This window comes from Columba livia, chromosome 1 (genome assembly GCF_036013475.1).
Source record: "Columba livia isolate bColLiv1 breed racing homer chromosome 1, bColLiv1.pat.W.v2, whole genome shotgun sequence".
NCBI lineage: Eukaryota > Metazoa > Chordata > Aves > Columbiformes > Columbidae > Columba > Columba livia.
In genome coordinates this window covers 164,940,695-164,965,349 of record NC_088602.1, presented here as the reverse complement: position 1 = coordinate 164,965,349, position 24,655 = coordinate 164,940,695, and the positions used below count along the sequence as shown (strand labels likewise).

The window sequence follows — 24,655 nt, the reverse complement described above, 5'->3', positions numbered from 1 at the left end:
GAAGGGAAGACAGACAGTGAGGGAAGAGATTACTCCTCCAAAGAGAGTGCTCTTTCTTTGAAGGGTCACAGAGGACTGAAGGAAACTTTGATACTCAGAATACCCAGAAATTACATTTCTGTCTCTTTAGCTACTTTGTCAATTTGTGCCTGGGTCAATATTTACTTGGATCGATGTTTATTAAGCTTAGGTCAATATTTACTTGCATTTTTAGTAGAGGAACTTCATTGCTATGGTAAATAACAGTTTACTGCAGGTGACTGGAATACATTATTATGTATAGTGTAGAAAAGAGAGGACAGACAGGTAGTAGTACATTAGAGAATGCAGAGGATGCCATGCTAGGGAGCTGGTAAAGCTCAGGCATGCAATATAGAGGTAGAGGAGGTGGAGAGGGCCCCTAAGGGACAGCCAAATAGGGAATCTTGTTTCATCCCTTCCTGATGGGAACTGACACTCACCTAGCTGGTTCATGAGGCAGATTTGCTTGCCCCTCTTCCTTACCACAACAACCATAACAATGCTAGCCAGCCTTTGATCATCAAATCTGGGATCTATTAGAAGGCAGCCCAAGAAAAATTCCCCGCCCCCCCTTTTTTTTTTTTAATCTGAATCTCTGTGCCACTGTATTCCTGCAGGACAGATCCTGTCTTCCTGCTTAGGTTTGATTCCAGTAACATTCTGGATTGCAATAAATGCTACCTTTTTTTTTTTTTTTTTTTTTTTTTCCCCCTCATGCTCCCTAAAAAAAAGCACTTTTCTTTCTATCCCCAGGGGCAGATTATGTCAGCTCCCCTTTCTTCTGAGGAGTCTGCAACCTGTGCTGGCAGCACTGGGTGCCTGCTGGACGTGCCTCTCTCCCAGCCCCACGCTCCAGGAGCTCTTCCCCCAGGGTATGTTTGCTCCTTGCAAGGCAGCTGCTCATCTCCTTCCTGCAGAGACTTCCACTGGACCCGGGCAGAGCAGGCAACAGCAGGCAGGCAGGCAGGCTTCCCGTCTTCTCTCCTGCCACTGCCCTTTGAAAGGTCCACAAAATAAGCTGTGAGCAAATGAAGCAGATGCTACCCATCAAAATTTAATAAAAAAGACTGTTACATAAATAACATTAACATGCAGTTGCCTGTAACATTCTGGGAATCTGTATTTGGAACAGCATGTAGCCCTGTAAGTTTGTTAAACTGGAGTGATAAAGTCATATACAAACCAAGATTCCTCTAATAATGATTTTTTCTATATTGACTAAGCTGTAGTCAAAGCAGATCAGACTGGGAAGGAGAGCTTATCAATGCTAGGACCTCTGTATGGTCATGGGCCTTAAAATAACATAGCAACTTAATATTATTGTTCGGTTGGGTTTTTTTCAAAGTTGTTTATTTTCTGAGTGACATTGCAGGGGGCAAAGAGTGGGATTAAAGGAATATTTGTACCAGAAAGGATCTGACATTCCCCTAAAAACACACAAATGACTCAAAACAATTAATGGGGGACTGCACCAACATTCAGTGTCATAAGTACTCTCCCATTCAGTTGCTCAGACCTCCATGTACTCCACATAACATTTCAAGAGGGGGTGGATGCCTGATACATGCCCCTTCTACTTCTGTGTCTCAATGGGCAGCACAAGTGTTTTCATTATTCCTGAAGGTGGTAATCCCAGTAAGCACGCTGTACTCCTCCTGTTCCCACCTTGATCTTTATATTTTTGTTTGACTGTTCCTAATATCTGGGACAAAAATGGAGAAGTGGCTGTCCATCTCTTCCTGTGCCTCCAAAGAGGTGACAAAGCTATTAAATTATAATACCTTTTGACCCTGTAACAGATATCAGAACAAATGTAGTATGGTTTTACTGGGAAAATGGGTTATGTGAAACAAACTGACAAGAAGTTTACCCTGACCTGTTCCTCATCAAAATCTTGCTTTGAAATGTTTTTAAACACCAGATGCAGCTGGTGACCAAGGTTCAAATAACTGACATTACTAAGATGCAGCCAAGATTTCAGCAAGCCTCATGGTGACACTTTTGGACAAAGATAAGTCTTTGTTTTAAGCATGAAAGCTTGGAACACCACTAATAATATGTAGAAAAATGTCACAATAAAAACCATTAGCAGTTTTGAATCCAGTGGAGAGGAAGAGGAAAGAAGTTAGTTCATGGACTAGGGGTGAATACATTTTCCTTAACTTTTAGAGTGAACTATATAAAGAAGCTGTAATGTAAGATGTCTGATTACACCTTTGTGCTACACTGACCAAAACTAGTGGTCAATTATTCTACCATGTTTTCTTCCACCAAAGGAGAACAATTATAAGAGCAGTTTTAATGGTTCTTCTTGAAATTAAATGAAGAGAATAGCTAAAATGTCAAGAGTTTATTGTATTTCTAAAAATTCAGGCTTCTTTTAAACATCATTTCACATTTTATAGGCTTTAACTTCAGATTTGCACCTGGTCTTAGCCTAGGGGCAGAAATAAAAGGATACAAGTCAAAACATAGAGGCACAAGCCTCCAGTCTTTAGATAGGACAGCTAACAACACAGGGAAACTACACATGTTCACAATGTGTTTGGATTACTAAATAAATAGTAATTATTGTATTTGCTCTCCTTTCAGTTTGCTAGACTTGTAAAATTGTGCAGGAATAGAGAAACTGCAGTTCAGCTTCCACTGGTATTTGCATCAACCCAGACATTACTAAAATAAAATATAAATCTGAACAATGAGCCAGATACATTTTTCATTTTATCTTTTCAAAAAGCTCCAAACAAACAAAAAAACCCACCAAAAAAATCCCAAACAACTAAAATCAACCAACTAAAAACAAAACCAAAAAAAACCAAACCACTCAACCCCTGCCCCCCCACAAAAACCCCACCCCAAAACCCCAGTTAAAGCTAATTTCCCCTCTGCTTTGCTGTCCTGGTGAGAAAGCAGTAAAAAAAAAAAAAAAAGAAAGAAAAAAAAAAGAAAAGGGAAGTTTATATAAAGCAGTTCTAACCACAAATATTAGAATCATTCTACTAATGAAAACATGATTTTCATATATATGAAAAACATGCTGTAGTTTCAAGAAATACATAAAAACTATTATTAGACAGGATAATAGTATGTTACGCTATATACTACTTGGTTTGACAATGATTATAGCAAGAGCAAAGGCAGGTTGATATCTGTTTAAACAGTTTTACCTAAAGCTACCCCCTTTTTCTGATATTAATCTCCACTTTTACTAACTCCAAGATTAACTTTATATCATTCCCTTGAATTATAAATACTATAAACAAGAGGAACAGCCAAAAAATTTTCTCAGTAATGAGTCAGAGAAAAAAAAACATAGTTAAAACCAAGAAAACTTTCCTAAATATATGTTACAGGGACATAAAAAAAAGTTAAGTTGAATTACAGCTAAGCATCTGTCTAATAGTGTGCAAGTAGTTTGGAATTCTAAACAGATGAAAAAGAAATAAAGTAAATGAAAAAGAGAAAAGGAGGAAAAGAAAGCAAAAGACCTGATAAAGTTTCTGGCTACAATACAGGAGACATATCATTACCATATGATCTAATGTGGGTGTCAGCCTGGATTGTGTTCATTGAGAGAAACCTTATTTTTTAACTGTGCTATGGAATAGAAGCAGGAGGGTTTTCCACCAAGTGACAGTCACTGAGCTGAACTTACCCCCTCCTCCTTTCCACACCTGCAAAGCCTTTTGCCTGGGTTGAATATTTAGTTTAATTACATCTCAGCTTTGAGAGCTCCTGTTGCAAATCCCTGGATTAAAAGGTACGGTTTTCAGTAATTCTCCTGAACTATGCTGCATTAATAAAACTTCAGGCAAGTCTACGGCAAGAACTAGCTGAATTTTAAGAGAAGCAAGGAAAAAATCCTTCTAAATGTTTAGCAATGTTAAGTTTTGTATCCAGCACTTTTGTTTCTTGGGAACACGAGTATGCATTCTCAAGGACTGTGCAGATTTCCTACTGTTTATTTGACTGTTCTGTCTCTTGTTTTGATTTGTATAAGCACTGCTATAGCCCTTTCTTTTTCCTTGCTGTAAACTTTTGCAGCAGTATATTCTCTGTTTGCAATCCAGTGTTTAGAATTGTTGATATAGTGAGTGTAAAAAATGTGTGGGTTCTTACATTTCTGTTTTAAACTGCACTCTGTGATTTCTCTTTCATTTGCGTTTCTTCATATATATTCCAAACATTAGTGAATATAGTTTCAGTTTCAGAGAAAAGAATACATAGTAGTTAGTCAAACAGGCTCAGTGTATGCCTTTGTAATGTTAGAAAGTGTTATGTTACAGTGTACAAACAAGGGACTTGCACGTAAAGAAGGTTTCTGTGAATGAAATAATAGAAAATTCCTGGAGTTGTTACTCCTGTTAATACAGTTTTAATCTCTTTAAAACTTTCAACTCCTATTTTCGCACATCTAGACTTTATTACACAAAATGGGTAAAACATATAATGTAGGGCATATTTTTTTTTAACTGCACATATTGTTTAACTTGTCTTTTGTGGTATTTTGAGAGATATCTGACAGTAGGTGAACTAATATTTAAAACTTAATATTAAGGTAAACTGACAAGAAGACCACCAATACAGTGGTGACGTGAACTGATGAGGCATTTTTCCAGTGGTATTTTAAACTGAAATGTGGCCAAGTCTATGGTATAGTTTCCTCTGTTTGTGGAAAAGTCTTCCTCATTGTAAACACATAATTAAAGCAAATTTAAACAGTTATGTCCTGCAGACATAAATATTGTGTCACAGACCTTTAAGAGCTCAGATTTTTTTTCCTCCCCTCTATTTTTTTTTGTAAGTGAAATGTAAATATTTCTAAATAGTACAGTTTTGTATGTGTTTTTTTCTCTAACTGCTTATGTTCATTTACACATGCAAACAATAGCAACAGATATGTGTCCGCAGTATGAATACATGTACGGAGAAAAATATACAGACAAATATCTATTCCTAATTCCTGACTAATATGTAGCTTGTATCTGCTGTTTTCTCTGATCTTTGATATCCTTTGTTGTCCTACAGTTTTCATTTATACACAGCTCTTACTGACTTTAGTATAATTTTGACAGAACAGGGACCAAAGGAAAAGGCCTGCTACAAGGTTTAACTAAGATAAGTGAAATCATCAATATTAATGTGAATGAGAAGTGTGAAGACACTTCCAAAGTGCCTTTGCATTGTTTTTGGCTTTTAGAGGGGTAGTAATTTAACTCCAGGATAAGATCCTGATTCTTGAAATGAATGGTGCTTCACCAGTGACCCTGGGAGGGATCTAAGCAGTTTTAAATATTTTAAAATATTTTAAAAATATACAAATATGTAAAAAAGAGCTGGGGAAGCTCTTTAAAAGGTACTAACTGCCAGTTTCATGCCAGGGTTGGTGTGCAGTATTCCCAATGTTTATTGATGTTAATGTACATTCTGAAAAATAATTTGTACTGGGGTAATGTTTTATTGATCATTTTCTCAGGGCAGTTTATTAGGATGAATGGTGATGATTTAGCAAATTTATCTTCCTGCTTCAGCTTATTAATAAATTGTTGTTTGGTTGTTGTTTTTTTTATTATTTTATTTTATTTTACAATAATTCATACATAACAATGTTTATTTTAAAAATCTTGTTTTAGATGAAATCATGGTATGAACTCATCACCATGCATTAACACTGCTTTGTTGTGACATCTTTACTTGTCCCTATGCACTCTGCAAGCATCAAGGGGGTGTTCCTGGGGAAGGGGCACAGCCCCAATGTTGGTGGGTGGCCAGGGCAGGCAGGAGGACAGGGGGATGTCCCACATGGGCACACAGCCTGGCCCTGTGACATGGCACAAGTTTGCATGGCACCAACTTGGGCTAACAGGAAATGCTAAAATGCTCTGGTCCTCCAGTTGACAGTACGGTCTGCAAAACCCCTCAGTTCGTGCAGTAGGTAATATGTCTGCTCCGGGAACAGAAAATACTTTCATATGCAACTAATAAACCAATTATGCCTATTAAAGAAGAAACAGAAATGATGTTTTACTGCACATTAAGTCACTTCGAAGTGTTTGGAACATCTGAAGATGTTAGATACCCATCTTCCTGTTAGGTAGATTACAGAAATGTAAGCTATGATTTTAAAACACTAGCGTATCTCACAAGGTAACCTTATCATTGTCTCAAGACTGAGCCCTGAAGGTTTCTGCAGGATTACATTATTGGCAACTGTAGGTAAAAATTCATAAAGGAAATTGAACCCAGACACAATATAGATTGTATCTAATTCCAAACCTGTGTTTTTTATTTATTTAGCTTTTTTTTTTTTTTTTTTTTTTTTTTTTTAATACTAACCACACCTGTTAGAGCACCTGGATATAGTATTCTAGAAAGAGAGGCCCCAGCATACCACTCTCACGTAACATCAGATGTCCAAGTTGGTCATCTACCTGGTAGGCTCCATATGTCAACGTAAAGAGTGAGACAGTCCTCCTACTCTGTCTCTCCCCCATTTTTTTTAATGTTTCCATTAGTCAATATGAAGCTGAGAAATGCTATACCCCACCCCTAACTCTTAGATAACTTCTGCTAGAATAAAAATGAATCCCAGCTAGTGCCCAGACAAGGCATTTCAGAAGTTATTGACCTGAAGAAGCAAGTGGACATTTTCACTTTCTTTACAAAGAGCAACATCTGTATTTAGGACATTTTAAGAAAAGGCTCCTAAATAAATTAAAAGTTTGCCTTTCTGTCATTTGGATACTTGAAGGCAGTTTTCTTCATTTTTTTTTCATTAGTTGTTTTTAGACCCATGAAGGTTTGTAAAATAGAAGTTTCTTTATACAAAATAAATAGTAAAATAAAATAATTTTTAGAATGTTAGCTGATCTATACAGCCTTGATACAAAACCTGAAAACAGCTGTTTTGTAGTTTATCCTTAGTGCACAACACAAGTAGTACAATGTACAGTGTGGTTAAATGCATTTAGGCCTAGGTCCTGAGAACACATATTTAAGCAGTTTTCCTTGTTAACCTCTATGGCAATATATACTTCTGTGAAGTTGTTCCTAAGCATGAAAGTCTGCAGAATGAGGTCCTGAAGTTCCATTAGAAAGTGCGCTGACAATACTATAAGCATCAATTCAAATACTTATGCAGTGCAAAGCAGAGGATTTTCAGGGTCCGTTGTTTATATCATAAAATCCTCAAGCCAAAAATTTGTAAGGAAAGCCAAGAATGTCCAATATAACACAACATTGTATTGCATTTTATTGTGCTGTTTAAACTGGGAAAGAAGTATAGCTCATTTAAACAACTAAAGATCTTCCTCTTTCTCTCCACCCCATCACTAGATCCTACCCTTTCTCAGTCAGTTTTACTAGGCTATAATTTAAAACATACAGGAAGCTTGCACTTAAAAAAAAATAGTTCTCAAGACATGAAATACTGCATCACAGTGAGTTTGGGAACCTCAGGTTCATCCCCAGGGGACAAACTCTTTGCTATGAAACAAATACTAATGAAATCAAATAGACTGTTACACTAGCAGAAAACAGACACATGGAAAATGTGGCTTATTGTGTTGACTGTTTTGCATAACAAATTTGACAGTGCTGCCTGTTCCTAATAAATATTACTCTAAATATGCAAACAGATGTGTTTACAGTTGCCTTTAAACTGCTCTGTAAAAGAAAAAAAAAAGCCTATTGACAAGCAGTTATTGGAGTCCTATCACATAACTGTCCTATTTTCACTATTCAGTTTTCATTTATTGAGAGGAACAGTTATGCAATTGGTGGATACACTGGACCTCCTTCAGCAGGAACTGTGCAGCTATGGGAAACTGCTACTTTTTTTGTAAATCTCCTACTTTGATTCCTAGGTTGTGCCAGGAGTCTATGAACTAAGCCATGAGGCTGGCTCTTCTCTTCGTCCTACTGCTGCCAGCATGCTTGGCCAAGCCGTTCCACCAGCAGGGCCTCTTTGACTTTATGCTGGAGGATGAAGGGTCAGCCGATATGCCTCCAACAGATGACCCTGTCATATCTGGATTTGGACCAGTGTGCCCCTTTCGCTGCCAGTGCCATCTTCGCGTGGTACAGTGCTCTGACCTAGGTAAGCCCAAGAGTATCTTTGCAGGGTATGTACTTACATTCTAGCCAGGGGTTTGTAGCTGAGATGGTGAGGCTGCTACACACTGCCACTCCGTAACTGGCGTTTTGTCAAAGAGATATCCGACAATTACTGTTAACTAGAATGTACTGTATGAAGTAGGCCATAAAGCCCTGACAAGATGGATGTTTGTTATGACCACAAAGAAATTTTGACTTTTTAATGTACATTTTTGTGTATGTACATTTCATTTGTTCTTTGAAATACCTCAGACTTCTGTAGCAGAGAAAATAACTTTTCAAGGCTATGCCTTCAAATGCATATTAAATACATTCACTGAGGTCAGATGTGGGGATGGAAACATTTTAAAAGGTTCTAAATTGCATGGTCTAAGCTCCTTAATAATACTGTCTAGTACCTCAACATAGAAATCATCCCATTTCCATTGGAATATATGAGCATGGAATAACCAGCCCTGAATCATATGTGCTGGAAACAGCTCTTTGGAAGAAAGAGCTTGGAAAGACTCCAAAACAATGAACACATTTTGGAGCTCCTTATTAAATATCTTTCTTAGACATTATTCAAGCTAAAACCATGAGAACCTTTCTCACAAACTTCCCTTGCTCTTTCACGTACAAGGGCTTGTCTGCGCAGTCAGACCAGCGGGATGCGAAGACATGCCTGGCATCACTGTATTTGACTTTCCCATGCAGAGATCTCAAGTAATGAAGTAGACTTCAGTGAGACTGGTCTTGTTTTAAGCCAGTATTATTCAGTCTAAGTCAGTGTGCAGTGCAGAAAACTAAAGTTGGGTTTGCTCACGAGGAAATTAGGCCATTTGTTTGTTGCACAGACAAATAAATTCTCTTATGATTTTACAGAGTTAATTGGTTTTTAAATCTTCTCTTAGCTGTTTAAATATATAGCTGAGTGTTTCTATTTTCCTATGTTATAGCATTGGCTTTGATAATTGCTGTAAATCATAGCACATATCCACCAATTGGGACCCAAGTTTCATCGTGATGGGTGTCGTATAATTACAGAAAGGAGAGGGAATCATTAGTTACATCCCTAGAAACTTCTGTGAATTTATTAAAGTGAGCCACATAATTATGCAACAGATAGGTTTGGCAAAGACCCGGTGAACAATGAGAGCCAAGTTGCACAAATGAGCATGGACTAACCTAGCCATGCATTCATAAAGCTTTCACAGTACTGTCCTGTTGAAAGATTATTAGTTGTTTTTTTTTTTACCATTTAGGTACCAGAAAGTAGCAAACGTGGGGTGGGGAGTGGGGAGGAAGTTGCCCCACATGCTATGAAGGTTGTAGGTTTTACTGTTACACTGGCTAATGCTGATGGAATTTAAGTTATTTTGGGAACTCATCCCCAGTCTGCTTCAACTCTGAAGAATGTAAGGAGCTTTCACTTGTTCAAAAAGTAGAGATATTCACACAGGAACCCTTTGTTGCTGTATTTGCCCCCATGTTTGTTCAGTTCTTTTTCACACACATATGGTTTCCAAAGGGTTGCATGACAGTCTACTGTCTACAGATGATTCTGGGTTAACAGAGTCTGATACTGACAAGGAGACACAGAAACACAGTAATTAAGGCCCCAGGTCTGTGTTTCCCAGATAATTTCAAGAGGGGTGATAAGAGGTATACTTTGAGCTTGGTTTAGACCCACATGCTGCAGATACTGCAACAAAGAGACTCTGCTTTTGAAGCAGCTGGCCTGATAACATCCAGCCTCTGGGCACGAAAGAAGAGACATCTCCCTGGGCTTAAAATATGCAGCCCTGAAAAATAAATAATATTTCCCTGGCAGAGCTCAGGGAAGTAATAATCATTTAGAGTTTCCCAGCCTTAAGTCTCATCCATCCTTGTCACATGTGGGCTGGACAGCCCCTGATGGGTCGTGGCCCAAGTGGCTCACCAGGGCAGAAGTCCAATGGCTGTCTCTGTGAGCAGGGACAGGACAGCTGTGTGCTGCCAGCTCACAGGCAAGTCTGCCCTCCACTCTCCTGTGGCCTTGAATCCATTTCTGTGTGAAACTCAGACAAGGTCAGATTTACCTGCAGACTTGAGGAAAGCCAGGAGCTGGCCCCAACAGCTCAAAATTTTGTTGCAAACTGGGGAGGTTCTGCCAGGACAACCTAGTATGCTCCTGGAGGGAACTGGGGCTGTTTAGCCTGGAGAAAAGGAGGCTGAGGGGAGACCTGATCGGTCTCTACAACTACCTGAAAGGAGGTTCTAGCATGGAGGGTGTTGGTTCTCTTCTCACAGGTAACAAGCAGTAGAGTGAGAGGAAATGGCCTCAAGTTGTGCCAGGGAGGGTTTAGATTAGATATCAGGAAAAGCTTCATGGAAAGCATTGTCAGGTATTGGAACAGGTTGCCCAGAAAAGTGATGGAGTCACCATTCCTGGAGGTGTTTAAAAGACCCATAGATGAGATTCTTAGGGACATGGTTTAGTGCCAGTGTTAGGTTGACAGTTGGACTCAATGATCTTATAGGACTTTTCCAATCAAATTGATTCTATGATTCTATGAAGGGTGCTTGGGCTGCAGTGATCAGGAAGGCAATGTGCAAGTGGGAGCTATGAAATCAGCAATGACAATTGCAGCTCCCTGCAAACCACCGCTCCTGGCCTGCCCCTCCCTTCAGCTCTGGGTGTTTCTGACCCGACCAAATTAGCTGCCTCTCTCCCCCAGAATTATCAAATTTAGTCATCTAGTCCCATGGGCACTAATTGACAAAAAAACTGCAGGCAAAAACAAGAAAAACAGTGAAAAAAATGCCCAGTGGTCCAATTACACTCTTGTCAGCTATATTTTTGCATTCCTGCAGTTTTAAGCTTCAGTCACATCTTCCTAAGCACATACCTCTGAATTAATTTATTTTGCCTCCAAGCCAAAGGCTGAGTTAGCAGGAAGGAGAGCTCTTGTCTTCTCACACCCTGAAGAAGAATTCTCTCTGAGCTGTGATTACTGACAGATCAAGAGCAGAACCCCACGGGCTCAGTTTATATGAGATGTATCACCTTTGTGCAACAGGCTCAAGGATCTCATCAAGGAAGGCCACTTCAGTATCTTTTAAAGTGCTGCTTTTTCTCAGTATGCCTCCTGTTGCTAAAAGGGAGCCACAGGTGCACTTTTTAATCATGTCTCAGTATAAGACATTACTATGCTATAGCCAGGCTTTCCATAGAAATCTCCAACAACTTCCTAGTTAGCACACGCTACAGGTGAGTAGCTGATACAACTGGTCAGAGGCAGCTCTTCCTGTTTTAAAATAATAAATACAGGGAAGATGTGCAGTCAGTTGGCAGGCAAACATGCCTCGTTAAAAGCCCTAGCAAGGAGTAACCATTCCATTTAAAGTCTCATCCTCCCAAAGGGAGTCTCAAGAACAGGTTCCTCCCAGAACACCCTGGAAGGCAGGAAGATGCATGTGTGATTATTTGGCCCTACAGCTGATGCAGAAAGCTCTATACGTGCATTTGTCAGAGCTTTATTTCACCTTCAGAGGAGTCTGGCAGCCCCTTACGAAGTGAGAAGTGCTTGTGTTCTGCAGGATGCAATGAGATCACCTTCCTTGGAGGCTCCACAGGAAGTAGGGCGTCCCTTCAGCCCTGTTGCCTCCATGGAGGTTTTGTGGTCTCCAAAAGGTGTGCAAGAGATGGATGTCAGTAATCAAAGTTCAAGCAGTATCACAGCTTAAACTGAAGTTATCTTACAGCTCAGAAATGCAGGGTTTCTCCAGCCATAAAGTAAAGAAGGGTATATTAAAGCTTAGCATGGGTGTTGTAGTATGTGTTTGAAAAGCACTTTGAGACCAGTGGGAGATAATCGCACAGATATGTAAACCATTATTCCAGAGATCTGGTAACATGAGGCAGTTTATCTGAAGACATACAGTGTCTGAACTGTATTAACTGATGGCTCTTCAACAGCTGAACCATGGTAAAGTGACAACAGCTAATTTATTTTTTGACAAAAGATTATTTACCTCCTTGTATAAAATTTTCCATAAACACTTGAACACCCATTTTCTGATCATGACTCCATTTGGGAACCTCATCTCTCATTATAAAGGAAATTATCTCCTTGGGGATATAAATTGGTGTGAACTTCTGCTGTCAACATGAAATCTTTTTAGAGAAAAATAATACATACCTCTTTGGTGATCATTTTCAGTCATTTTATGAGTTCAAGAAATCAGATAGGACCAATTAGTATTGTGTACTTAGCTTTAGAATCCCTGCCATTATTTGAATGTTTACCAGCCTTTCAAAACCATAATTTTTAAAGCTAAATGTTTAACTCAAAATCTTGCAGATTTATAAAGATGAAATAAGAGAAAGCATAGATCCATAAGTGGCCAGACATTAGCAAATATAATTTTTACCTAAAAGCTTTTGCTAATTTGCATTCTAGTTGCCGAGCCTTTAAAACAACAGCCTTTGCTGACAACATTTTTTAGCCAAACATAACTATGGCAGTCAAACACAAATCATTGGGCTTTCCACATGCTAACTGCGTCAATTGTAACACTTTAATATGTTGGAGATCAGACTGGAGGACCTATATGAAGGATTACAGGTATTATCTGTAATATAGGAGTGTTCTCAGGTGATGTTAGCTACCTATGATTCATCTGTGCTCCTTTCACAGCCATGGGGATAGCTAGGTAGCTGCCCAAATGGGCATTTCATCCTGTCTGAGTTGGATGTCAGTGCTAGAAATGATAAATCACTCTTGGAGAATTAAACTGCCAATACAGGGCCTCAATGATCACTAGAGGCTATACAATTTCCTTTCAAATTAATAAAGTTATGTGTGATAGAAGTAAAGCATGGAAAAAATAAACTCGGGTTACCACCATTATTTTGTAATAAATTTGCCATGGATTATTAAAATTTTTGTATACAGTCTTCTTAGATACAATTTTTTGGGATGTCTTGGAAGCATAAATTAAAGCCCTGTACTCAGCACAGCCTGAAAAGTTAAGTCAAGAACCCAATAATTAGTAAATACTCTTCAAAAGATGTCAAGAAAAAAAATATATTGACCTGGATTTAGACTGCTTTATATTAAAAAAACGTCATTAGCTTTTGCCAGTGTAACAGTGAAAGACAGGCCTTGTTACATTGCAACCTGAATTGCTGATGTTCCGGTTGATAAACATGATTCCAGGTGAAAATTAATTTACTGTAAATACATCCCTTATTTGTTAGCTGCTTACTCCAAGGTGACAGTTACCAACTCTGCGTGTTTTCATATTTTTATTATTTTTTAAAATTTTTTTTAGATTTGTTTACTTTCTTAAAACTAGGCAATGCCATTTAGGAAGGCCTAGTGGCAGGAATGGAAATCTTGGCTGACAAGTCCAATTGATACAAGAAATGACTGTTTTCTGTGTTGCACTGTAACAAGGTTTAATTTCTAAAATTTCCCAATGCACAAAGAAATAGGTAATAGGTAGCTAGTAAAATGTGAGTTAGTTATTATAAGCCATGGAAAGTGATTTCAGTGCTTAGAACATACTAAATCACTGCTGACACCTACTAGTATTATAAACATCTGTAGTATGTGTATTATGTTTTTAATACTTTTATAGAGTGTATTATTTGGTAAGACGTATAACTATTTAAAAACTATCCGTGTTTTCACAACATCAAGTCTGTGCTATTCAACAGTGAAAGGTTCGCAGCCAAGCCTTAGAAAGAGCTGAAGAGTCCGAAGGCTCCTTCCCAATGGTCACTGAGAACCCTCTGCCAACAGGGAGGAGATCTAGAAATTTGGGTCCTATGTGAAGCCACAACAAGGAACAGCCAATACTAGCCTTCAGCTACTCAGGAAACTGTGCTTTCAGAGTCCAGTTACCATGGTATTTAGAAAAGATTTTAGTTTTAAACAAATTCTCAAAACATGTCTCTCTAACACAGATTTGACAGTGTCCCCTCCTTGTCAGCTGTAGACTTGCTGGTCTGCATTTTAATTTATGCATGCCCTGGACCTGATTAAAAGGAAGTGGTACAAAAGAATATAGTCAGGTCACAGGAAAAAAAAAACAGTATCTTTCTGGATAAAATTTTATCTTTTCCTTCAAAATACATTGAAATTTTTTAAGTTCTTTCTCCTGATTTACATGCTTTCCTTGACAAACAATATTGACAAATACTGGAATACTTGGTCTCTTTGGCTGTATAATATTTAAGGGGTCATTCATGCAGAGCATTGTTGTCCTACTATGTCCCCTATGAAAGTAAAATAAATAAATGAAATAGAACTTGCTTATTGACTTCTCTGCGAGTAAAGAGATGGAAATTATGAACATAAACACAAAGGGATCTTAAGACCAAGGACCGTGCCTGTGCAGGGTTTTTTTTGGGAGTTTGGGATGGCTGAGTTGTAGTTTTCAACTTATGGGACCAATTATGGGATTTGAACAGCTTTGTTGTTAGAAGGGTTACATTTGCTATATAGGCGACTCTACTGAAAACTTCTTAGGCAGTTAACAGGGAATGAAAAAGGTGAAAAGCAGTACTTAAAGAATTTTTGTGCTCTCTGCGTGCATGCTCTCAAGTGAGAGGACACCCAGGACAGTATCCCATACCACATTTGTGTTTGTTTCCTGGAATTTATTTGGAGAGTTTTGAGTTGCTACAAAAATCTGTTAAGGAGAAGATGCTTTCAGTTTTGATTTCCATAAGAAAAGGACTGCAATAAATACTCATATTTAAAAAGTAGTGAAAACAAGAAACCTTTACTGCAACCTAATTTTGTGGCAACTTTAGGGATTTAAAGGCAAAAGAACAAAATGACAGGTTATTTATAGAAATGTTAAAGCATTTAAAACTTGCAAGTGTAAATGAGGCTACAGTCTGGTACTATAATACATCATCAACATAAAATAAATGTGCAATAGGTTGTCCCAGAACCAATTTCTGTCTGCACCTCCAGGACCATCTAAAGTGTGAAAGTCTAGGATGACCTCAGTTTGTACTCTGGAGTGCAATTTCTCCCTTCCACTGCTCCAGTGTGGGCCTCAGAAACTGAACAGGCTCACGATTAATTTGTTTTTTTAGGGTGGCATGGAAGAAGAGTGTTTGTAGTGGTGTAATAGCCAAACTTTTTGCTGAATATCTCTACCTAAGAGGTGTAGGAACAAAGACATAAATGAGTTAGTCAAACAGAACTATAAAACTATGTTATCATTCAGCTCTGATGTAATTTCTTTCCTTAAGTTCAATTAGATCTTCAGCTTTCATTTCCACACCTTCAAACTGGGATTCTTTACCACGGGGAAGTAAGAATGGAAACGGAAAGGCAAAAGGTGATAATAAAGTTTGTATAGCAGCAGCAGCCCAGAAAGCAACAACAAAAAAGGCAGATACTAGATAATGAGCAGATTCTAGGATATAAATGAAAAAGGAGAAAGTCAATGGAAGAAGACCAGGATAGACACAATAGGAACGCTTTGAAGAAAATAAGGGACAGTACGAACATGGAAAGGAAATTCTTGCTTTTTCAAGGGAAGTAATAACAGAAATATTTAGAAAATGAGATGTACAGAAAGTTTCAGATACAGGAGGAACTTAAAATGGTAACTGAATGGAAATCTTACTATTTTCAGGGTTAGGAAACAACATTTATTTATTGCCTTGCTCCATGGCAGAGAGTTTACATCCTCTGGACTGTAGAAGATGACTTTTACAGTGATAGCTGAGCTGGGGAAGGTCTATCACTAAATAACTAACAAAATAAAAGAGTAAAATGCCAAAAATATCTAAGAGTTACAAGGATATATCCAACATCATCTAGTAGAAAGAGGGAACTAGCAGGTCTGCAGACTCCCTGATTGAGTCAGAAAATTCTCTCTCAACATTTATTTAAATGTTATTCACTGTGTTCAGACAGAGTCACAGTGTCTCCTTCCATTGTTTTCATGTGTGGAATTAGGTTGAAAACAACCCTACAACATTTATGAAAAATGGCCATGTTATGTTTGGAAGTACCCAAAATAACCAGGAACATATCTCTGCCCCCAGGTCATAATAAAACTAGGGCTGTGCAATGACCATGTGGTCAGAACAGGAAGGGGTAAGTTTACTTGAAACCTGAGAAGATATCTTCCCCCCCACCCCCTGCCCCAAATAACTCTTTATTGCTGTTCCGTTATGGTAGTGCTAATTCTGGTAAATCCCAAAGTACAGATTGAGGGAGCTAGCCTTAAATTGGTGTCTGTTACCTGCTCCTTAAAACTACAAATTGAGCAAACATCAAATTATGTTACTCAAAAGAATAATTCAAAATGTAATTTGTTAAATAATGCTCACTTTTATGAGTCATTGAAATGCTCTCTTCTGACTACTGTAAATACTCAGAAGAAATAGATGGTTCACCTTAATGCATGAGTACTCATAACTAGTACATCTGCATTGCATCCACTTTGACTAAAGCCATTATGCACATGGTGCTGGCAGATTGCATGAATCACACAGGACAGTTGCTGTTCTCTGATGGGATGTTTTATGTCTGTAACCATGACAGTGGGAAATGTAAAGATGGCAATTCTAGGAGTTCAGAGAACTCATGTTTGATTTTTTTTACTTAATGTCTCAATCCCTGAAGTCTCATGATTATTTCAGAATATTCTTCTGCTTTTTGAAAATATTTCTGTGCTTACTGAGAACTCATATACCTTCCAGACCTTTGAAATTAAAAGTCAGTTAGAAAGAACACAGAAAAGGAAGTTGCTTGATTTTTAGTTTCAAGAATATATCATTACCCTTAGGTATTAGCTATTGGAGCCAGGAGGCTGAATCTATCTGTACCAAAAATGTGACTAGCATTGAAAAATAATTCATAACATCTGTAGCATGCAACATCCGTTATACTTCGAAATGTGCATTCACAACACAGAGTGGGTGGAAATGGAAAAGAGCAGTGACAGCAATGCACTAATTTGTAAACCTTTGCTAGGACCTTCATTAATCTTAGCACTATGATAATGGAAATTATGCACTTGATCTTAATGTGTGAATTTGTCTCTGTTTTTCTGTGTTCTTCACTCTGTTGTGGGAAGCAATGTTGTAAATATTTGGAAAAAAACCCAGTGTAGTAACATGTCAGTATGTCTGACTTCATGAGATGCCACCTCAGCAGGGGATGGAGTTCAGTTTCCTGTTTTTTCCCATGAGAAGGGTCAGAGTTATACAAAAATAATAATGTGTGATAAAAAATAAGTCCAAAATGGATTTTAATGCAACATGACTCTTACAGACTGTTGCGCAGAAAACAAATCTGAAGAATGGCTGAGAATAACCTTTAAAAATGTATTTTAGTAGTCTTATATATTCCAATGGACACTTTTTTTTTTTTTTTTTGTATATCTTCTAAAACTAACTTGAGATAAATAGTTTTCTAATTTTTCAGGCTTTATCGCTTTTTTCTTTTTAATTATTACTGCTGATTTCCTAGCAAGTGAGGAGAAGGTGAAGAACAAACTTTTACTTCACAAGTGGAAGAAAGAGGCTGTAGATACTTCTCTGTAATGAAAGACAATTGTTTATTATCTTAGGGATGTAGGATGCAAATAATGAAATTACTCCTATTTGCAAATCCTGCACAACAGAGAACAACTTTGCAGTAAACACTGTAGAACATAGCCTGGGAAAGCATCAGTGAACTTTTCTGAGTGAAAACAGTCAAGGCTGCCTCAAGCAACTTGCCATCCTTCCAGAAAGCACTCCTTGAGTCCTGTTATTTTCCATGACTAAGTACTCTGACCCCGTAAGCTTACCATTCACCTCGTTTGCTCCAGAGTCCACTCAGGGCATCACTAAGGGCATTCACCCCTGGGAGGGTTGCTGCCTGTCAGTGGGATGTGGTGGAGCTGGACCTGGAGCAGGGGAGAGCAAGCAGCTGCTGGAGAGGCTGCCTCCACTGGGAGAGCAGCCGCTGATGATCACAGTTGGGAATTACATGTAGTTCAGCCCAAATTCCTCAGCTGGCAGCAGCTGTTTGTGGAAACTCGAGGAGTCTTGAAAAGAGCCCCATTTTATGGCCCCTGTGATAATAATCGTGAGTGTTGCAATGTAATAACATGTGTAGCTGAGCTACAGCGTTCCGATGTCTCTCTCTGCCTTTGGCCCCTTTCCTCCAGCTGGGGAAGGGAAGGTTTATTCAGAGGAATAAGCCCCATCCCTGCTTCTTGTAAAATGGATAGGTGGAGAAAAAAAAGCCAAAATACCCTAAACAAACAAGCAAAAAAATCAAACCACAAGCTCTGTTCCATTGTGAACGTTATTTATAATTGGCACTGTTTGCATATTTGTTATTTTTATTATGTGGTCTCAGTGTTGCAAGGATGAGATTCTCAGGGAAGTGTCCTCATCTCTGGGCTACAAACTCAGACTTCCATTTGCTTAGTCTCCCTCGCTGGCCCCATAAATCTCACATTCCTTTTCTGCATAGTCGTATGGCTTCAGCAGAAACGTGACTCTATGCCAAGTTGCAGACTAACTTGTAGCTCTCACTTCTGAGAAACTGGAGCAGCAGACTAAAACCCCTTCATAGCGAGGAGGGTTCAAAAGCCACCCTTCTCCGTTTGTGGGTTAAACAACCCCACGGCAGCTTGATCACAGCTCCAGTAGCTGAGCAGGTTACTCCCTCAGCTGCAAAAGTAATAAAGCCTGTCTTGTATACCAAATACCCTAACGTCCTTTAGTCCTCATACTCCTCCCAAATCCTTTCTACATCTCCTACACCTGTTTGTCTGGCTAAATGGCAGCACGTGCTGGTTGGGCTGGTGCAGTGCTGTAGAGGAGATGGCTAGCCATTGATTGCTGCTCCCTCAGGGACTGGAAAAGGGCTGAATTATACCAGCCTTGGCTCTTCTCTGCCTAATTTCTGGTCTCATAAAATCTCCAGACCCATCAGCCTTCTGTCCTCTCCAGGAGGTGAGGCAATCACAGCTAAACAGTCAGACACTGTAATTTGCTTAAGAAATTATGAGGAAAAAACACAGATAGAATCCCACAGAGACAAGCATGATTTCTGCGAAGTTACCACTTCCTCCATCCTGCCATTAAAGAGGGATTCCTGGTCCTGTTAACCTCTCCCCACCAAACATCTCCTAGGTGATCAAAGACGAACCTTTCAGAGTTTCCAAAAGTGACAGTAGGCCCTTGATGTCTGCATGAAAGAAAACTGTTGATGATCCAGCTCTGCTGGATTTTAATACATTTTGATTGTGTTTGTTATTGTAAAAATCTGTGGTGTAGTGACTTGTACAGGAAAAAGTTAAGAAAACTTCTGCCAGGGATAATAAAAGTTCAGCTGATCCTGACTAACAAAAGGAAATATTTCAAGCTTACTTACACACTTTTGTTTTTCCTGTTGTGTAGTTCTATGAGATCTTTTGTTCCTTTTGTGTTTTCATATGCATGCATTTTTACACACATGCGTGCACACTGGTGGGAATAGTTGAGTGCTACAGGCTGATAATGTAGAACAGAAGAAAATTTCTACTTATAGAAATCTGCAAAGAATAATGCAGATCTGACCTGTGCAGCAGGAACCGATGACTATTTAGCTTCTATAAGAAAGTCATGATTTCTCCCAAAGAAATATTTTAGTGCAAATCGAAGTGGTTTTTATGACTAAGGATATGTGAACTGGTTTAATAAATCACTTCTATTTCCAGAATATTTAGGCTCTTAATTTCAGTGTAAACAAAGATTTTGGAAGGGTGAAGATATACTATTTCTACTTAAGCAGAATTTTTAAAAATGTATTTACCAACTTAAATAACAACTGCCTTAATTTTATTTGACCAAAATAAAGATGTGTATTTTCAATTTAACACACAATGGGAAAGGCAGAAGAATCTAAATCTTTAATCAGTTATAAGTTAATTTTAGCAATGAGAGGCCTGAAATATTTGCAGGAGACTGAATACCGAACTCTGTAGCACTGACTATTCACATAAAAAGACTGTTTTGAGAGATTTTCATATGGCTTTTTAAGAGGTAAGCTTTAAGGTATAAAAACCATTGCAGCCAAGAGCTGGAAAACTTGTGTAAACTGTTCTTAAAATGATTGAGAGGTGACTCAGTTAACATTTTCCAACATCAGTTTCCCTTTCAGTTGGTGTTGTATGAACTTCACCAAAAGGCATCTTTAGATGGACATGCAGTCATACTGTACAACACGGCTTCAGAACTATGTGGGCATCACTTGAATTTCTCAGAAATGAGTGGTAAGGGCAGCCCACAGTTCCCCTCTAAACTTCTTGGTCTCCCAGACAGAGAAATTAAAAAATCCTCCTGGGAAATGGTAATTCTATCACAAGTCATTTCAGCTTCTAATGAGATTACAACTTTCTTGATTCGGTTCAAATTCTGTCATGCTGTCATGTTAGTTCAGGCTCCTCCGTTCAACTGAACTGGCTGTCTATTGACCTGTCCTGACCACAAAGGTTTACAAGTTTGCTCTGCAGGCAGGGAATCTCCAGCACAGGGACTAGTTTGCACTACACCAATGCTCCTCCTACATGTGTCTATCTGGGAATACATCTACCTATATAGAGACCTGGACCTGCAAGCTGAAGCACAGCTCTTGAAGCCAATGTAGATGTGACAAGTGGTGAAACACTTGGATTCAGTCCACACCTCAAGTTCAGTTTAGTCTTGAATTATTTAGCTGCTGATTTTACAAGGCAATATCCATATCCACCCATTCATAAAATCTTCCTCCACTGGAAAGCTCTAGTTGATGCAGTTGATGTAGCTTTCAGCTGGAGGATGTACTAAACTGCTTAATGATAATGCAATGTCTCTCCAGCATCAGGGGTGCATCCTGTACTCCTCTATTCTTTGCTCTTCAAAACTCAGATGAGACAAGAAAAAAAAATATGTAATTTCTACAGTTGCTTTCTGAAAGTTGTGTGTTGTGTTTGTTTGGGTTTTTTTGTTTGTTTGTGGTTTTTGTTTGTTTTTGTTTATGTTTTTTTTAATAAGCTTCAGGAAGTGCATAACAGAAAATACGTGGGATAGGAAAGAAAACAAGTTTAAAACTTTAAGGGATGGCAATTATATTCTTTGCATGCAAAGCTAATTATTGTATTGTACATCCTTCCAGTTTCTAGTACAACACAGGAAGGTTTTATAAATCACTTATCACAAATCGATATCTGATTATAAATTTGTCTTATTGTTAAAATATAGAACCTTTAAATTTTAACATAATTGCTCTGATAAATTGTCAGTTCTATCTTATTCAGGGATAGCACTTGAGCTTTTAGAAGTTGATATGTGTAGCTTGAAAAGTACATTTGGAAATTTAATTTAAAGTTTAGTCGCTGGCAAATAATCCCTTCTGTGGCAGTCCAAGTGTTCTTACAAAGTATGATCTAAGGGCATCACATAAAGGACAGCTGTATAGCTCTCATGTGCCCTAGTTTCTGCAATAAGCACTTATTTACAGTCTACTAATATAAATATAGTAACAACCAGAACAGAGTAACATTACTTTAAATACAAATAATTAAGCCTTTTTTTTGTGTGTTTGTATGTGAAAAATGCTATAAAAGCTGCTAGACTGTAATAACTTCTTATAACAAAATTCAGATCTTGAAAAGAAGTGCTTTTGGGAAAGAATTTTTAGCTGCTGACATCATTCCTGTCCACTAAGGGCAGAAACTGTCCAAAGACAACCAACATACAAATTATATGGTATCACATTTTTATATATTTGGAACCCTAGTCCTACATTTCTTAAAGTAATGAGGGTTTTGCAGCTACCTTCAGTAAAAATGAAGTCCAAGACTGAATGAGGAAAAGTTATTTTAGTAATATGAAGAATCTTAATTTCTATCATATTCATGTACCATATATCAGTAAGGTAAACAGGATGAGATGTGAGCTTTGCCTTTTTTCACTTTCTGTACTGTAGAAGCTTTTATCATTTCATCCCAGGTTACGCTTTTAAAAAATTTTGGGTGCTGATGTGATTTAAACTCAGCCAGGTTAATCTTTATTATACTTCGTTTTAAAAAATATCAGATCCAAATATTTCAATTTTTTTTAGTTAATGTTAGAGAACTTACGAATGGGAAAATAAATTTAAAAGAGTGGCAAGGATGGGCTTTTTTTAAATTCAGGAACCAAACTTTTATAATCTTGGGACATGAGACTATGCTCCATACAGACTAATATTTTCAATTTAAAAGTAAGATTAAAAGGACCAAACACTTTTCAAAAGTTTAGGTCTCCTGCACCCATATATAGATAACTAAAGAACCAACAATTCTTCTTTCCAGAATTAGTAAGCACTGAACAGTGGTGACAGATACCAGTGGTATCTGTGAGATGCTCAACACTTCAGAAGATTCAGAACAGGCACCTAAAGAAGAATTGGAGGCCTCATCTTCATGCAGATATTTCTAGGAATATGGCCAAATCTATAATGAATTCTTGGTGCCTCACTAATTGTAGTAAAAAGCTCCTGTACATATCACTGTGGCCTCTCTAGAGTTTATGGTAAAGTTTTAAAGTAATAACTATAGAATAATGCTCTTTATGTAGGTTAAAAGCGTTAAATATAGTACTAAACATATACTTCTTTTCATGGTTTGCCATAATCCTTTCAAATAAGAGTCAACCCTATGTCACCCTACTTGCATATATATATATATATATATATATATATATATATATATTCTGAAAAGGATGGAAAGAGATGGGTTTTTGCTTAGCATTGGGTTTTGACAAAGAAACCTACATTCCATTTGTGAAAACACTTACATTTGTGATGAACATGAAACATCACAGAATCATAGAATTATTGAGTTTGGAAGTCACCTTTTGAGACTGTCTAGTTCACCTCCCTGCTAAAGAAAGATCAGTGAGATCAGGTTGCTTAGGGTTGTGTCCAGTCAACTTTTGAGTATCTCCAAGGACAGAGACTCCACAACCTTTGTGGGCAAGGCATATCTTATTTCTGGGCAAGCATTTTGCACTGTGTTTGCAATGTCATCCTTGAGATTAAAAGATATAGGTTTAAAAAAAAAATACACATAGGTATATTAGGTATATATCTTTAATTTGAGAACATCATCTAGTCCATCATCATACTGGGAAGACACTGGTGATAATTGCAGAGAGGTCTTTCCCAGGAAAGTTCAAGCATAGCTTCAGAAAAAAAATGTTAAAAACTTTACTGGTAAAAAGACACTTTATCTAGAGAGGTCCACTTCTGTTAAATGCCAATATAGAGACTTTAGTATATGTTTTTCCTACCAACCATTCATTTAGGATGTCACATTCTGTTAAAAAAAAAAAAAGAAAAGACAACAAAGACAAGTAGTTAGGAAAGAACATTTTAATTTTGTGGTAAATCAGAATGACTATAAAAGATTTGCTCTATTCCAAGTCACAGCATGAAAGGAAAGCTGGGTAAGGCAAGTGTTATTTAACACTAAATAATTTCATTTCCATGACTTCATCGGACTTACATATCAGCCATTCAGAAAATAGTCCCAAAGAGAGTCTTTAATTTAAACTGTCTGATGTTTTTTTGGCAGTTGAAGTGAAACCAAGAGATTTGTTCTCCAGAAAGCCTGGACATCATTTCAGATGAAAGGAAAGAGGGGAGGTGGATTAGTTTTTTTTTTTTTTAAGGTGGACTTTACCATAGGTTAATCAGCTACTGTCAAACAAAGTATTTTTTTCTGGGAATTATTAGAATTAAGCATCGTACTTCTTTCAAAAAAGCCGACTACCTTTTAAATAGCAGGAAATGTTCTCTGTCCACAAAAGCTAACACAAAGTGAAATGCATAAATACCATACCTCTTTCTGAAAGCAATTTTTATGCTCACAATTCAGTGGAATTAAACGTGTTAGAAGTAATTTTCCCAAGATCAATCTTTTGCTTCAAGCTATAGCTCAGACATATTCTCAGAAAAGGGTAGAATGAAAATAGGAATAAATAAATTTTGATTTAACATAGCAAAGTAAAACTCCCTTTGAATGGCTGGAGACAGAAATAAGATAAGTCTTCATAAGCTTCTTCAGGAAATTAATTTTAGAAATGGTGTTTACTGAAAGGTAAATGCTGCTAAGAGAAGTAGTGACCCTCATTTAAAGTTTCTTTCCAAGTCAATGGTTTATTCTTTTCACTCTCCCTAGGTCTGGAAAAGGTGCCAAGAGACCTTCCTCCTGACACAACTTTGCTGGACTTACAGAACAACAAAATCACTGAAATTAAAGATGGAGATTTCAAGAACTTGAAGAATCTTCATGTAAGTGTATAAATGAACTAGTGATTGCCATAAAAAAAAAAAAAAAAAAAATTGAGAGAAAACATGGTTTTGGCCTGGTACTCAGGTTTTTAAGGAAAACTGATTAAATAATCAGTGATCTTCCTCCATCAGCCCAGCCTATTTATTTCCTTTCCCATTCCTCTCCTCTCTCTTCTCATACTGCAGAAGTTTCTTGTCTCTTTTCAGCTCTTCATACCTGT

At 37.8% G+C, this 24,655-nt stretch overlaps 1 protein-coding gene across 1 annotated transcript in view; it reads left to right on the top strand.

The window, feature by feature from the left end:
* Nucleotides 1-3,401: 3,401 nt before the first annotated feature.
* The window catches only part of DCN (decorin), a 40,175-nt gene continuing 18,921 nt past the window's right edge, over nucleotides 3,402-24,655 (top strand). Inside the window, exons 1-3 of the mRNA XM_005508320.3 lie at nucleotides 3,402-3,781; nucleotides 7,887-8,119; nucleotides 24,322-24,434. Coding sequence (XP_005508377.1) covers nucleotides 7,915-8,119; nucleotides 24,322-24,434 — 318 coding nt within the window. The 5' untranslated portion in view covers nucleotides 3,402-3,781; nucleotides 7,887-7,914. The remainder of the gene's footprint in view (nucleotides 3,782-7,886; nucleotides 8,120-24,321; nucleotides 24,435-24,655) is intronic.